This window comes from Maniola jurtina, chromosome 4 (assembly GCF_905333055.1).
Source record: "Maniola jurtina chromosome 4, ilManJurt1.1, whole genome shotgun sequence".
NCBI classification, from domain to species: Eukaryota; Metazoa; Arthropoda; class Insecta; order Lepidoptera; family Nymphalidae; genus Maniola; species Maniola jurtina.
Window position 1 is genome coordinate 7,002,746 of NC_060032.1, and position 16,500 is coordinate 7,019,245.

General features: G+C 37.9%; 1 protein-coding gene across 1 annotated transcript in view; it reads right to left on the reverse strand.

The window, feature by feature from the left end:
* The window catches only part of LOC123864309 (zinc finger protein 704), a 72,668-nt gene extending 58,647 nt beyond the window's left edge, over positions 1 to 14,021 (reverse strand). Inside the window, exon 1 of the mRNA XM_045904664.1 lies at positions 12,735 to 14,021. Within this exon, the coding sequence (XP_045760620.1) occupies positions 12,735 to 13,109 (375 nt within the window). The 5' untranslated portion in view covers positions 13,110 to 14,021. The remainder of the gene's footprint in view (positions 1 to 12,734) is intronic.
* Positions 14,022 to 16,500: the final 2,479 nt, after the last annotated feature.

The following is a 16,500-nucleotide window of genomic DNA, read 5'->3' on the forward strand; positions in this document are numbered from 1 at the left end:
TGATTCTGTCCTACTTAGCGTTCGCAGATACTTAGATACTTAGGTATACTTAGCAGATTTTTCTGCCACAGTTCTTTTTAATACAAATTCAACTTTTTGCCGTTGAGCGAATTAATAAAGATTCATTTTTAATTTATCCGAGTGTTTAGATAACAGTAGCGGTGCACGAATCATGAAACTATTTCAAGGCGAACACAATGAGGTCACCCACAAAGGGCCGGCCTTGCCTTCGCTGTGTGCCGCGGCTGTGGCTGTGGGATGACAACTTCGTAGACCGAAATATATAACATTGGATTAGTATTAAATTATAAACTCCGTTATTTTAAAAACTAGATGTAACCTTGCCTATTGAATTTCGTGTTATTTAAAAAGAAAATAAATGGCAATAGTAACATCTAACTTTAAGAACCTATAAGATAAATACATACCTACATAGACTGCCAAGATCATAATCCTTCCTTTTGGCTTTGCCGAAATCGGCTAAAAAATGAAATTGAGAATGTATCTCATTCTCAATGTCATTTAATTGATTTGGAACAGATTTGAAGGTTATCTTTATCAATAGAAGACAGACAGACATGAAAGAATTTTAAAGTATCTAGTATGATACTTAATAAAATATACACTGAGTACAAAGTACAAACAGTGACGCTTAGTAACGTCATGAAACCAGTTTTTTGTATCAATATCAAATAAATTTTGACTAAGGCCGATTCGTGTTTCGATTTTAATAAATAAAAAATTTTCACGCGATAAGGATTGTTCTAGCACCAAACGAGGTACGTTTGGTGCTAGAACAATCCTTATCGTAACGTACCTACATTGTCAAGTATCAACGTACTAAAAAAACAATCGTAGAAATAGCGTCGTTTCAGTTAGTCGCCTGACACCATTAAATGGTCAATCATCTCGCTGTTTCGGCACTAAATGTAGGTCGAATACATTAACTGAGCTATTTTATAAGTGAACTCTTTGTTACTTGGCACGCTTTTTACTATTATATACTGTCGTAATTGTGCCTGCCAATTGTTATTTGTGTCATTATTTACTAAATATTGCCTGCGGCTTTACCTGTGTCGTTTCAGCTGTACTGCATGCTTTTTGCATGCATCCACCCTAAAAAAGCCACCCTAGAATGAATACTCGAAAACATGTCTGTCTATCCACCCTAATTCGAACATTTATATAAATTTTAGGATTTAAGACAATAAGGTTACTTGACAAATATTTACACGATCCTTTGAACTACCAGTACTTATTGGGAAACAGTTACAGTGGGTTTAGATCCTGTTGGCGCCCTAGATTAATAAACGGTCCAAAATTTATTATCATTCGCATGACAGGCCCTTGATAACTTGTACCAGCAAATCGGCTAACAATATTATCTTATCAACCTTGATTTATTTAGTAACAGTGTCAGTAGGCGCTTATTGCTACGTAACTTACTTGAAGTTACGAAATGTATTGAAAAATGTGGTTCAAACACTTTCAAGAGGTTTGTTTTATTGAAGTGGCAAATATTAGTAGGTATTACATATAAAAATTAGTACCAATTGTGTTAAATCTACTTAAGTATAAGAAATATATTATGTTCGCGTATGTACGTGCATAAGCATGCCATGGTGAGTTCGTGCACCGGGGCTAGCCGTTTTCTCTTCCCATGTTTTCTTCGATGGTCGATCAAAGCTCGCCATTTGCCAGTTCCGTTCACGCGTTTGCTTACAGCAAAAAAGTCACGTACGACTACTGGAAATTATAGAAGGAGAAACCTGCGAACTGCAGTACAACAGCTTATCATCATGTGTCTTATTTTATTCTGTCTTTTTTAAGGTGTTCGAATGTGACTCTGCACTAAAAAGAATTTCACTAACTAACACAAGATAATGTTGTTACTATTCCCAATTACTTAATATTCTTTGATCGCAAAATATTGTTTGTGTTTTTAAAAACAATGTCACTGTACCTATATGAGAATTTCAAAGTGAAATTGATATTTTACACGCAAATTTTCCACGCAACACTAACCAGTATAAACATGCCTTCAGTAGTAAAAAACTGCGATGGAAAAATCATGCGTTTTAATGCATTACTATTCATTTCTTAAGCAATCCTTTCGCTTGAAGTGAAACATACAATAATAAATTGTAATATGCGTACGCTTGTACGCCTTGTGGAATTTCTTGTGGTGAAAGCGATAAATTTTTGATTTGATTGTTGTGGAAATCTAGTTGAATGTGCTCCTTGGAGCGTTAACTGTTTATTTCTATAATATATGTACTAGCTGATTCCCGGCATGAATTGTAATGCGATTCGCGCGCCAGCTACTGCATATTGGTGGATATGTCAGAAACCTTCTCACAAGTCCCAACAACAACTGTGCAAAGTTGCAAATGAAGCATTCCAATTTGCAAGATACAAGTTTTAAATTAACTAAGTAAGTATATCACTTTCAGCTTAGTTAATTTGTCTTTAAATTTCATCCAGTAAATCAGCAAATTAAATTAAAAATTGACTCAAACAAAAAATTGCTTCGGAAAGCGGACTAGTAAAAGTTAAACGCCGCTAATGAGCTTTACTGTTATGTATTATGGAGGTAATTTAAAAAGTACCGTAAATATCATATAGTGAAAAGTGAATGAGACTGAACTGAAACAGTACAGGTGTGAGTGCCACTTTCACACTCGGTGTGCTACACACGGACCAATCGCTCGCCTCTTGTATTACTTAAGCAGGTAGGTACTGGAAAGGCCACCGCCAAAATGACGATCTGTAAATATTATTAAAAAAACTGTCAAGTCCGAGTCGGACTCGCACACGAAGAATTTCGTACCAACGTACAAGAAATAACACACTTTAATTTTTTTAATTTACATGATAAAAAAATTACTAGGTATTTGTTGTTATAGCGGCAATAGAAATAGGTACCATATTCTATGAAAATTTCAACTCTCTACCTATTACGATTCACGAGATACAGCCTGCAGCGGAGGCTTAGTACTCGTAATAGGGTCCCGTCGTTGGCACCCTATGGGTACGAAACCTTAAAACAAATCAAAATCACTAACGCTAGTTCAGCTTACTTACGCTTACCTCCGAGCTCTATTAACGCTAATTAAACATGTCTGTGACGCGAAAGTTTTGAGAAGGAGAAGATTTTGCTTTTTGCTTTGATTTGTGCAAAATCCCCCAATGCGCCCAAAGAAGTTTTCATTTCGATTCCAAGTCAAAACCCGTACCTAAACGATTTTCAGAGTCTCTATTCTCTACAATGTAAAACGAGTATTGTTAGCATAAAATTTTTATTATCTTGGAAAATTCAAAGCAACGCAACGGTTCAATATGAAAACTGAAATCTAAGTGTGCTCATTGACCTACCCAAACAATTATATTCGGTATCGTGTTTCCAAATCGAGAGGCAATTTCGCTTCGTGACGTGTGCGATTACATCCGTAGGTAGGTAAGTCTTTTTGGTGTCGTGCTGGACATTGCGGTCGGTGTGGTGTCCCACTTAGCCGCGAACGGGTCGACGATGGCGATCACGGTGAGGTTGGCCGCTGGTAGGCCGGCACCGCCACCGACTAACGGTTTGCCGGCGCCGTGCGCACGTGAAAATAATTCTTGACGCGATTTTGTAACGAATACCGCTATGTGGTTCCGGGCCTGCCGGTGACCTTATTTCTCGGCCGCGCACTCTTTTTATTTTTATATCTTATTGCCTGCTACATAATGATCGTCCGTTCTCTCTTTGTGAGAATTTGAAATTCCATTATGCGTGCTGAGGACTTACATTTTATTAAAGGGCTAGCTGATGCGCGTGACTTCGTTCGTGTGGATTTAGATTTTTAATAATCCCGTAGGAAATTTCTTTTTTGCGAGACAGACAAAAAGTTGCCTATGTTACTCTCCAGATCTTTATCTATATCCGTGCAAAAAATCCGTGCTCCGTTGAGCGTCATTGAAAAACAAACTAGCAAGCCGATAAATTTTTCGCATTAATAATATGGGTAGTAATTGCCTGCTAGGTACATAATGATCGTCCGTTCTCTTTGTGAGTATTTGAGATTCCATTATGGGTGCTGAGGACTTACATTTTACTATAACATGCTATTTTAACTTAATTTTTAATTGTCATCTTTTAAAGCAAAAAGCAATGCCGGTTTGTATATGTACGTTTGAGTCAGAGCAGTTTTGCTGGGCAGATTCCGCGTAGCGTGTAGTGGATTTGCCAAGTGAAATGATGTAAATAACATGTGACGAGCAAAAACGTTCTTGTGCGGGGGAATACCACGTCACATTGATAATAAGTGTTATTTTATCCTACATACTGGCCACGCTATGACGCTCGATGTTATTTCCAAGGTGATTACCGTGAACTTATTACCCACCTACAAGTGACGCAAAACAAATTTTAATGTAATACCAGTCTATAAAACAGTACCGTGACTGACTGTTTGTCCGGTACCGCATAGAATATTAAAACTGGAAGATTTAGAAAATTGTAATTTCGTTTTAAGTACATTCTCGCTATAACGTAGACCCGCATTAATGGCGGCAATATACGAACAATTTTTACTGACAATCTTGATTGAACAGTTCAAACTTATGGTGATGATAAGAAAATATTAAAATAAAATATTCCACTGTCAGTTATAAGTAATCATCGATTCGTTGTTATACTTAAGTCCAAAAATTGCCAGGTACACAACTCAGTTTAAACCATTTTAACTGTTTAGTTAAAACTGTCAGTGAAGAGTGATCGTAGGTACATAGTGAGAGTGATTTTGAGGAATTCCAGTGGGATCGATAAAAAATCTAAATCCACGCTCACAAATTCGCGGTAATCAGCCAGTTAATTTTATATAGATTGTTTATAACAGCGAATCACCTGTAACGCGATTAACTCCATGAATTACCTACTTGTTGCGTATTTTTGGTGTAGATTGACTGATTGACAAGCCATGATTGTAATTTTATCTCAGTTATGTTATTTAGCAATTCTTGTAGTGACGTAATATTTGATAGTGCCTATCTCTCACATGTGGAATGTACACATGTTTGATCACGCATCAGCGCGGCGTAAACAGCCAGATTGACTGCGCAATTATAATTTATCACCATGTTTGTCATTTAGTTTAGATAGCAAACTGCAAAACTATTTTAAATACAACTTTTCCTTAAGGGCTAGTTGCATATCAGGCGGTTAAATATACGTTGCTGTTACCCTTAAACCTTGACTACCAAAAAGCAAAGGGGGTTGCCCAAGTCAGCATTCATATTTTCATGATTCTGGTTCAAAATTAACAAACCCGGTCCACTTTGGTTAACATGAGTAGAGTGAAGAAACTCCCGGTTTGATCCTGAAACGATATGTCAAATATTAGGTTAGAGGTGACGTGAAATCAAAGATAATAGTCGTTTCATAGCTTACCTAGCCTACCTACATTTGACGCCTGCCATTGTATATAAAGCCTCGACGACGTTTTGTTACAAGTTTCATACTGTCGTGAACTGTGCCATAACGCAACTTTGACTGGCTGATATGGATGCAATTGGCCCTCAGTAGGTAACAAGGTAGGTAATATAATTATAATAGGTAATTTAAAACAGTTTAAGCAGGTTAAATTAATTTAGTATCTTTATTGTAAAGTAAACGGCCTCTAACAAATACATAATAAATTAGCCTTGTTATCGAAAATGTTATTCTGTGAGTGAGCGAACGACGAATCGTCGCTCGCGTCATGCTGATATAGCGTGCGACGTCACAGAGCCGACGCGCAAGGCCGACGCGTGCGCGATGCTTCCTCATCGTACCAGCATCAAAACAATTTTTTCTTTCAAAACATACCCACTGCTGAATGCCTAATGGCTTCTACATCATCGCCAAGCGTAAGTCGACTGGAGGCTAGTACAACTAGATGCTTAACTAGATGCTTCTTTGGTACTAGCGCAACGTAGGTCACATTTTACTCTGCAACGGTGAACTGAGGCCTTTGAAAGCTCGGGGCGGCATCACTAAAATATAGGACCCCCGTTCTCTATTTTTTTTACTGATTTTGACACCCGGAGGCTTAGGAGGATTCAAAGGAAATCATGAATGATATCCTTTAAAGATTCCTAAGATGAAATTTTTACAAAGATCTTCGACTCCGAAATAGCTTCCTGAATATAAAAATTGTGCGTTGAATAAACTTGTGCGTCTGGCGCAGATCAGTCTTTGCTGCTGTGCTTTTCGTGCTATTTGTATTTGAACATTTCGCACTGCTGTTTTTTCTACACAATGAAATGATGCATCGTGTATTATAGAAGCAGGCGTTATTTTGCGAAAGTCCATGATATACAAGGAACCAAAAGCTTAATTTGCTATAATCTGCCAAACCAACGTAATCTGTATGGTACGCAGCACCACACAAATTCCAAAACCACTCAATTGATGCATCGTGCTTCTTCTTGAAGAAGAAGTGCGAAGACACAGTATCGCAATGTGGCCTATGACATCTGGTTTTGTAAACACATAAATTTCGAGTTCAATAAGCAATTTTATTCTGCGATAAGTTTTGGCATTTCAGTTATTTATATGAACACAAAAAAACCAGTCAGATGGGTTGATCGATCACATTTCGAACGAAACTGGTAGTTTTTGTCCACATTAAAATGTCGCGGTTAATATAATTATCTCGTAATGATTAAACAAGAAATAAAATAGTGTGGTCAATATAATTAGTGCGATAAGGCGGTGATTGCGGCGATGTTTAGTGCGTAAACAGATCGGCCGGCTGGTTGGTAGGTTAGGTCCCGTTTAAACGGTTTTGTGTACTTACTATTAAAATTAATAGCTAAATGTACTCGTAGTTGAGTCCTTATTTCGAAGTAACGAGTAGAAGGAAATTAGAAGTTAGGTACAATTGATTACTCCAATATTTCTTTTACTGAAACTTTTTTATACAATTTAAGTATCCTAAGTACCTAATTTGTTTTATATATATTTTTTACTTGGTTTTCATTGTGTGAGGTGGGTCTTCATTAATATTATATGTAGTTATTTGTCCTTATGAAAATATGTAGATGTCCGTACCTACTCTACACAAGATAAACAAGTTATTATTTTAACTCAATGACTTTCTAAGCAAGGACATCGCACTGGCGCGCATAACACGGGACCAAGTAAGTGTGCTTATACTCGGTGTAAGCACACTTTCTTCATTAGTCGCATGTTGACTGCAAAGCTGTCAAGACGCCTAAATGCGCGATCAAAAAGTGCCAAAATAATACGTTAACGACGCAGAAAAGAGATGGTGTGACTTACCACCGGTAAGTTAATTTTATTTACGTAAGATAACATGCGAAAAAGTGTAAAATACTTAGTAAAACCATTGAAAACACTAGAAATATCTAAAATTATTTACAATGTTCCCATTCCTTTCTCTCACGCACATCGGAAAGAGACAGATGGAAGGGCGCGTCACGAATGTCGGAAAAACAAAACTGTGGAGTAGCTTTTTTTTTGTTCAATGTAAAATCTATTGGCCATTATTGTATCACATTTTATTACTAGCTGTGCCCGCGACTTCGTTCGCGTGGAATAGCTCTCAGCGCGCTTTATATAGCCACGGACGCTCAGGCGCGAGGCGTGTATCTGTACGTTAAAAATGTTCGTCGTGATTCTTTAAATTGACATAACTTTTTTATTTATGAACCGATTGACATGAAATAAACACTAAATGTTAAGTAAAGCTTACTACAATATATTAGTGACAACCGTATCTAAATCGAATAAGCCGTTTCTGATATTAGCGTGCACAAACACACAGACAAACAGACGAAAAAAAAAATTAATTACAATTTCGGGTTCGGCATCGATAAAAAAAAGTAGCAGGGGTTGTTATTATTAACAACCCCTGCTACTTTTTTTTTTATATATTTCCATTGTACAGACACCACTTTTCTACAATTTTATTATATGTATAGATAGATCTTTTGACGACCTCCAGTGCGCAGTGGTAACGCGGTGGATTTGTATGACGAGGGTCCCGGGTTCGATTCCCGGCTGGGCCGATTGAGATTTTCTTAATTGGTTTAGGTCGGCTGGTGGGAGGCCTTTGGCCATCTTGATTCAAGGCCCATCTTGAATCCGCCATTTTGGTTTTATTTTTCAGCTCCCTGTCAATTGGATGAAGTTCTGAGTGACATTTGTTCGAGCACCCCCCACCTATCTTCAATACCCTGGCCGTGCTCCTCACCGAAATCCTAAATCATCAGCTCTATCCATATTTTTCCTCCGAATCATTTTTTGTCCTCTATACGAAACCATCGGTAAAAAAAACATACAAAATTTTACAGAAGAGGTGATCAAATGAGTCAGTCAGTCAGTCAGTCAGTGAATCAGCACGAGCAGAATAGTATATAGTATAGATATAGTATAATAGTTTCATATTTACAAAAACGAAAAATCTCTCAAAGAAATAACAAAAATTAATAGTGCTACACTACTCCATTCCATTTTTTGTTCAAGTTTGCTTCTAAAATCACCTTATTCAGCTTCGAGTGCAGTAATCGATTTACATTGCGGCTTAATCACTGAGGTTAGTTTACAGGACTTGAATGTTAGCGGGAATGTATAAATGGAGCAGTTGAAGCTACATAGGGTGAATTTAGAAACGTGTGCCATGTTTGGGCTCTTGTGTTGTATGCCACGATGTGTCCATGCTTAGAAACTCATTGTTTTAACTCCGTAGGTATTTAGATCTTGTTGTCTGCAAGTTATAAGATATTGGCAATAGCTACCGTAGTTTACGAGTAGGTACCTACGTTAATTAAATTCATAAGAAAATTGTTTCTCGGAATTTTTTATGCTTATTTATTTACCTATTCAATATATATAAAATACACAACGCTGCTTCAAAAGTAATATTACCCTATTATGTAATGATTAAGTAAGTATTTATTTTGTGATAGAATTCAATGCATGAGTTTGTTTACTCAATATGATGTCGCTGTAGCGTCACGTGAGAGAAAACGAAATTCCAATTTCGTTGAGTAGCGGTAACGGTACGCAGTGGCCGAATTTAGTGCGCATTTGTGCTACGTCTTTACCCGCTATTCGCTGATACCAGTGCTAAGACATAGTGTTTGGTTAGTTCTTCTGAGTTGTGACGAATACAAGTTTAAGTTGTGTTTTATCAAAACCGGGTTAAAAGAGAAGAGCGAGTAGAGCGGTGCTATCTGCAAGCAGCCTCTCTAACAACGCTGATGTAGTGACGAAATTAAATAATACACAATAGCCTTATAACAGATATTGTGTATTATTGTGTGGGACGGTATAAAGTTGAATTATTCATCAACGGTAAATTCCTGTTTTAGCGAATAACATGTAAAGAGGATAATTAATTGTTGGGAATTCTCAACATCCGACAAATTACAAGCGGACGGCGCACTCTGCACAATTTTGGTGAGAATGCAGAACACGACTTAGATAATAAACGAAAATTTTAAGGACGCGGGCAAAGTTACTAACTCGAAAGAAAAACTGTGGAGGTCCGGACACAGAGAGAGTTGTGAGACCGTCCGAAGAAAAGGAAATGTATCAGTATATTTATGAGTAAACTCTCACTGCTTTTTATCTAATGTTACATAACTAAGCGATAACTTTTACCGTTACTATTACAATCTTTAATTCGATGGATAATTGATTACGGAACATACGCTTAGTCGGTTGCAGTCAGTTCAAAAATGCTATTACATCACTTATTATGTCTACACGTAGGCAATGAAAGAGTAGATAGATATACGGATTGCGGATCGTGTCTTATTGTTTGTACACAAACTTGCCTCTCCTCTAGTGTAGAGCAATTTCTCCGTTTCAGTGACTAGTGAATGTGTTACGTTTATGATAATAATTTATTTTTTGCTTATTTGAATTTTTAAACAAAGGTCTACAAAACTTCAGGATTGAATCATGTCTAGAAGATCCATGTCTTTGAGAAGATCATATTATTGCAGTAGTTCGGTAGGTAGGTATCCGGAATCTAATGTTGAAGTAGTAGATAATTACCTACATACAGGATATTGAGTACAGTATCCTTATTGAAATGGACACATCCACACAAAAGGATAATAAATCCGAAGCAAGGAACGATGTCCGTGTCACATAAGCTATTATGATTTTAAATGCCTAATGACGATTATGACTCGAATGACGCACGAGTTAAATGCTCTCTTGTTGTAAACAAGTGTGCAGTAAAGCTGTTGTATCTATGGTAGAGTACATATGAACAATAGGTATTAATTATATCTTTTGTGGTTTTTAAAACTACTATTTATAAGTGGAATGACCGGTGATTGTAACTGGGTGGTTACATTTATTGGAATACTAGTACAAGTTTGATAAGATGCGTATTATTGCGTCGGTAAGAATAAATTTAGCCATCCGCGCAATAACTGGTCGTGGCGACTAGAATTATCAAGCCGGCCGGTTTGATAAGTCGGCAACTGTGCATTGCGAGCGATAGCGGGCAGCGCTAGCCCGTAGTCGTAATGCGTAGTTGGTAGCTTGTTGCATCGCACAGGGGCTCGCTCGCAACTCTAGCTGGTATTCATTGGTAAAAAAATATGTGAAGTCTTTGTTATTATATATGTACCTATGCCATACATATAATATGTATTGTAGTACCTACCCACTTGAATTTATTTTTAAGGCTTTCGTCTGTTAATAGGTATTTAACACTGGCTTTCACTATGCCATTTTGGATAAAAAACAGCCTCTCTATATCCAGGATACAAGCAATCTCTGTACCTAAAAATTGGTTAAACGCTTAGACCCTGAAGCCGTACAGTACATAACAGGCAGACAGACAGCCTGATACACTTTCCCATTAGAATGGATTACATACCTAATAAAAAAAAATCCTAAGTGATTCTGCAGACTAGCCTCAGTTTATTTTATGTTGATGTTGAGGGCTCTCTCCGTCACTCGTTTCCACTCGTTTCATACAATCGTAGTTCCAATTTCATTTGAATATTAAGCAACCAAAGTCCATGAAATTTTGCAGACATATTCTAGAAACTAATATCTATGTCTGTGGTTTTCCAGATTTCTGTTAAAATACTCGGTTTCAAAGTTACGCGGTCTTAAAAAATTTCATACAAATCTTTGAGCCCCTGTAATTTTAAAACTACATATTTTTATAAAAATCTAAAACACCACAGACACAGATATTAGTTTCTAGAATATGTCTGCAAAATTTCATGGACTTTGGTTGCTTAATATTCAAATGAAATTGGAACTACGATTGTATGAAAGGAGTGGAAACGAGTGACGGAGAGAGCCCTGAAAATATATAGGCAACAGAGTTGAACTTGTTTAATCGGGGAAATCCTGTCAGCAATTCTTGTAAGGGGATGTACACATTGCGTGTAAGTTTTCCAGTACATTGTACGGGTATCGGGAACGGTGCACGTCCCGCCCCACGTGTAGAGGTCAATAGCTTGCTGCTGGATGCACGTAGGGTTGCCAACCGTACTATGTATAATATATTCGGTTCTGCGTATTATATACACTCTTGAAGAAATATACATATAGTGTGGGTACGCAAAAATACCTAATTTCAAAATGGATTATTCTAGTAAATATGGATTTTGAAATTTTAATAAAGTTTTTTGTTTGTAGTTTTTCTCTTTTCCTATAAGTATGAGTGGTTTAGGTATGGATTAAAATAATGAGATAGACAAGTGTAAATTAAAAATTTATAACACCCCCGACAAGTGAAGGTTACAGTAACTAGAAAAGAGCTGATAACTTTCAAACGGCTGAACCGATTTTCTTGGATTATAGCTAAGAACACTCTCGAGTCTCGATCAAGCCACCTTTCAAACAAAAAAAACTAAATTAAAATCGGTTTATTCGTTTAGGCGCTACGATGCCACAGACAGATACACAGACACACAGATACACAGATACACACGTCAAACTTATAACACCCCTCTTTTTGGGTCGGGGGTTAAAAATAAAATGGAATTAACTCCAATATTTTGAATGAGTCGGAAATCGCACAAAATAATCGTTTGTTTTTTAGAACTTAAGTTTTTTACCTGTTTTCTCACATTTGTTTTGAAAAACGTCGTATGATACACAGGCGTTAAGGTTATTTCAAACTGTGACGATGGTAAACGCTTTTTACTCTTCCTATAAAATACCTTCTATATTTTTGAAGTGCACTACTTATATTTTGCAACTTTTCTAGAAAATTTATATTTATTATTATAATAAAAAAAAAAGTAAAAAGTATATTTATTATTCATCCAAAATAATGTAAGCAACCCTAGATACACGCGCCCGCGCACTTCTCGTCCCGCTACGTTTGCACCTCACAAAAGCTTTGTCTTCTCAATATTGACGCTGCTGGTGCTTCCTTTCTAAGCACCGACTCTGACATGATATTCATGTACATAAAAGACTATACAGTGATTTTCGCCAATGACTATTACTTTCAAACTTACGAGTGTGAAATAGGAAATGAAAATAATAAAATTCACTGCAACTTTCAAAGGAACAAGGAAGCTTTACAAAGGTAGAGAGGCGCTCGCGCTTGCGTTGATGTCTTTTGTTTAGGAGATGGCTGAAATAAGAAGCGTAAGTCTTATAGAGCTTTATATAAAAATTTTAATGGCTGGAGTCTTTAGACCTATTGAACATTCGGGATATATGTTTAGGTAAATAGATAGTAGAGTGGAAAACCTACCTCGGCAGCGGGCGCATGCACCTGCACACGGAGCTCGTCGGTGTCGTGGTCGTGGTTGAGCACGTCGGCGCGCACCTCGCGCCCGTTGTACGTGAGGAAGACGCGCTGGCCGGGCTTCAGGCGCACGCCGGCCAACCCTCGGAACCCGGGCCCGATGAGCTCCGCATCACGATATTCGCGCGTCATCTTACCGCCGTCGAAGCGCACCGTGTAACGGGTATTAGGTGTTAAGTTTATACAGTTGTTGTTTTCCGGGAAAGGAGCCGGCGTTTTCACCGCTTGGATCATCCCCGAGTAGTAGAGTCCGTCGTCGCCGAGAGCGGCTACTCGCGTCCCTATGATAGAGCGTTTCGCTAAGCGTTTACCGGTAGACATGATGCTTTCAGTTCAAATTCACTTCTGATATTAAATTCACTGCACCGTTCTAGACACTGTCTGGTAGTCCACTCACTTTTCAGTCACAAGTTCACTCAAAATTTTCAAATCGCCCGGCGAGCGCGTTTCGCGGGGTATCCGTAACAAAATTTCGGGCAATTGCGAAAATTTCGATCCGACTCTGTACGCTGAACGCGGTTCGGGCCCTCAAAAGGCCGAGGCTGATCGCTGTTCTCGCGCGGAAACATAATACGAGGGCAAGGTCCTCGAAGATCGGGACAAAGAAAAACCCTTTCGCGGTAGTAAACTTTGCGCACAAGTTCGCTGCGGACAACCTCGATAGACACGGTTCAAACGAGAACTGGCGTGCGTTGAGCGTTCGTTCGGCGCGACCGGCGACACCGGCCGGCCGGCGAGCGGGAGCGGCGACCGTTCGTCTCACTTCTTTGTTTTGATACTCAGCTGTTTGTGCGAGGGAGAAGAAGTGGGCATCGAGTGGCGGCTAGAGCGAGAGCAGCGCGCTCGGGTGCGTTCGAGCGAGCGGTCGGACTTCGGGTAGGCTCGCTATTTTCAGCGGGCGGCGGCCGCCCACGGGCGACATTGAGGCGCGCCGGCTCCGCACGTGGAGCGGAGTGCTAACGGGATTGCACAACGCTCGACCGTCGTCGTCGTCAACATCGCGCCGGTACTTTTGCCGGCCGGCAGCTAATGTGACACAGTTTCTATTCGGATTTGGGGTCGATTCAAATGTCAAGCAGATGCACCCTACTTATGCAACTATTAACGTAGCCTCGTTACATCTACGCACAAATTGAATAATTGGAACACGGTGCGATGTCTAAGCTTGACGTAATCATCATTAGGGCAACCTTTAGCACTTGTTGATCTATTATATCTTTCACAACCCATTAACCTTCTTTATCTAAAGCTTATGAACACTGTAAGTAGGTACCTAACTACCTATTTCTAAAGTATAGGTAGTCTAATTTTTAATTAAGTACTTAAGTGGAACTCTGACTGATATTTAAGCCATTGGGTGGGTTCGGTCTACCTACTTAATGGGTCATTTGCATGAAAAACAGGGATTACCCCAAATTATCCTAAAAATTCTTGTCAACATAAAAAAGCCATACCACCTTTAACCATACCAAACCTTACCTAATTATGAATCTCTTTAAAAGTGAAAATCCTTAAAAGTGGATTCTTTTCTTCCAAATTATTTGTTTTGACATCGATATTTGATAAAGTCTTCACTCTTCACTTGAAATTAAAATGGTGTTGTAATTAATAATTAATATAATTTAATACAAACATCTAGGTCTCTATAAATTTATTCCTTAGAATCCACAGCCATAAACATATTTTATATTTTATTTGAATTTGTTATCTTCATTTGTGGAAATTGTTTTATCTCTAGTAGGTACCAATATTAAGAAACGTCAGAAATCAACGGAATTAAAAATCAGAGTTCGAGACATATAAAGCTGAGATAAAGAACTTCTAACAAGACATCGAGGCTTCGACGTCCCTGGCAGGCGTCAAATACTTCATCATTTATTTGCGTCATTTGACATAGCGTAGCCCTAAAATAGTCTTATTTTGACTCAGGATCAAACCGAGAGTTCACTCTAGATCACTCTGCTATGGCTATAATCCATCATTCATCCAAGCTATAATCTTACAGTTGGTCATCCAAGTCAAATATCTTTTGTTATTCTTTCAAAGTAGAGTTTAGATAGAGGCTGGCTTTACATAATTTTTCAACTTGAATTTTAGAGTTACTTACCTTTATTCAAATTAATTCATTTTTCTGTCTGTAAGTAATATGCAAATGTATACTTAAAGTAATGAAAGTGACGGGTGGTAACGAAAGTGAAAGACAATTTAGCAGCAAGTCGCTAAACAGTTTTTATGATTGACACGTTTCATTCAATCGCTGGACCTACATAGGTACCTATCTACCTTTTTATTTAGATATTCGCACTAACATGTTTTGTTTTCGTCTAGGTAGCTACCTACTAGCCTAACTATGTTAAAATTGTACAAATATTTCACACACAGAACGTTGAACCGGCTTTAGCCATTTTTGAGCCATTTAGAGCCATGTAGAGTAAATAGGAAATAGGACCTTTTCATGAATCATGTGCTGAAATATCTCGCTGCTGTATAAAGGAAAGCTGACTGACTGACTGAATGACCGACTAATATCAACGCGCAGCTCAAACTACTGGATGGGTCAGGCTGAAATTTCGCATGCAGATATTAATTATTATGACGTAGACATCCGCGAAGAAAGGATTTTTGAAAATCCAACCCCTAAGGGGGTAAAATAGGGGTTTGAAATTTGTGTTGTGCACGCGGACTAAGTTGCGGGAACAAGCTAGTTGTAGGTCTATAAGTAGACTGCCGTATTACTGTACCGAGTATTTTAAGTTTCATAAAAAATATTTCAGCTACATATCTACCTGCGAGTACTTACTTAATTCATGACAGAAGTTCTAATTCTAATTTAACTCATGTAGTCTTTATAGGTAATTTTAATTGTTTATTAGGTAGCTCTATTAGGTACTTAAATCTAAATACCGGAGTCCGGAGCGCACCTCTTGGCAGTTTATAGATAGGGACAGTGATAGTTTTTCCTGTAGAGCGCTGAGGACAATAGAAAATGTTATTTTTGTAATTGCTGTTAAACAGGGAAAATAACCCGGAAACTCTCGCTTACAAGGCCACAATACGCGCAGAAGTTGTCAGCATTGAACTATTAGTAGTAGGTACATCTACTTATTAATGTGTTGTCACGCCAGCCGTAATTTTTGTTCCTTTAATTTAATGTGCATTTACTATCACAATATCACAAATTGTGAAATCACATTCGTCGAGACTGCATTTCAAAAGTTTTATTAGGACCTCATGCATGAAATTATAACTTCGATTGAATATTTTCCTGGCAAATGTTTTTTTATTCATACTTCAAGGTTACAAGATGCAACAATGCAACAATTACAAAATAACACCACTAAGCAGTAAGTATCTAGGAGTCCTAGGACCTTAGAATAAAAACCCAGCCTAGGACCCTTTATAAAAATGTGGATTTTATATCGATATTTTTTTAAACTTAAATTACGAGAGTTAAGAATTACTTATTAAAGAAATATAATATGTATTAATAAATAATTAATAAAAAGAACAAAAACAATAAGTAAAGGCACTCTAAAGCCGCGATAGCGGATTGATGATGGCATTGACTTTGAAAAAGCCATTTGCTTATTCTGAGGATGCTGGATTGCGCAGAGGGATGCAGGTTTAATCCCTGCCGATTCTGTTTTTTGATAGGTAAGTAAGTGTGTTTTAAAAATATTAATTTCGAAATTTCTTTCAAAGTGTAGGTAAA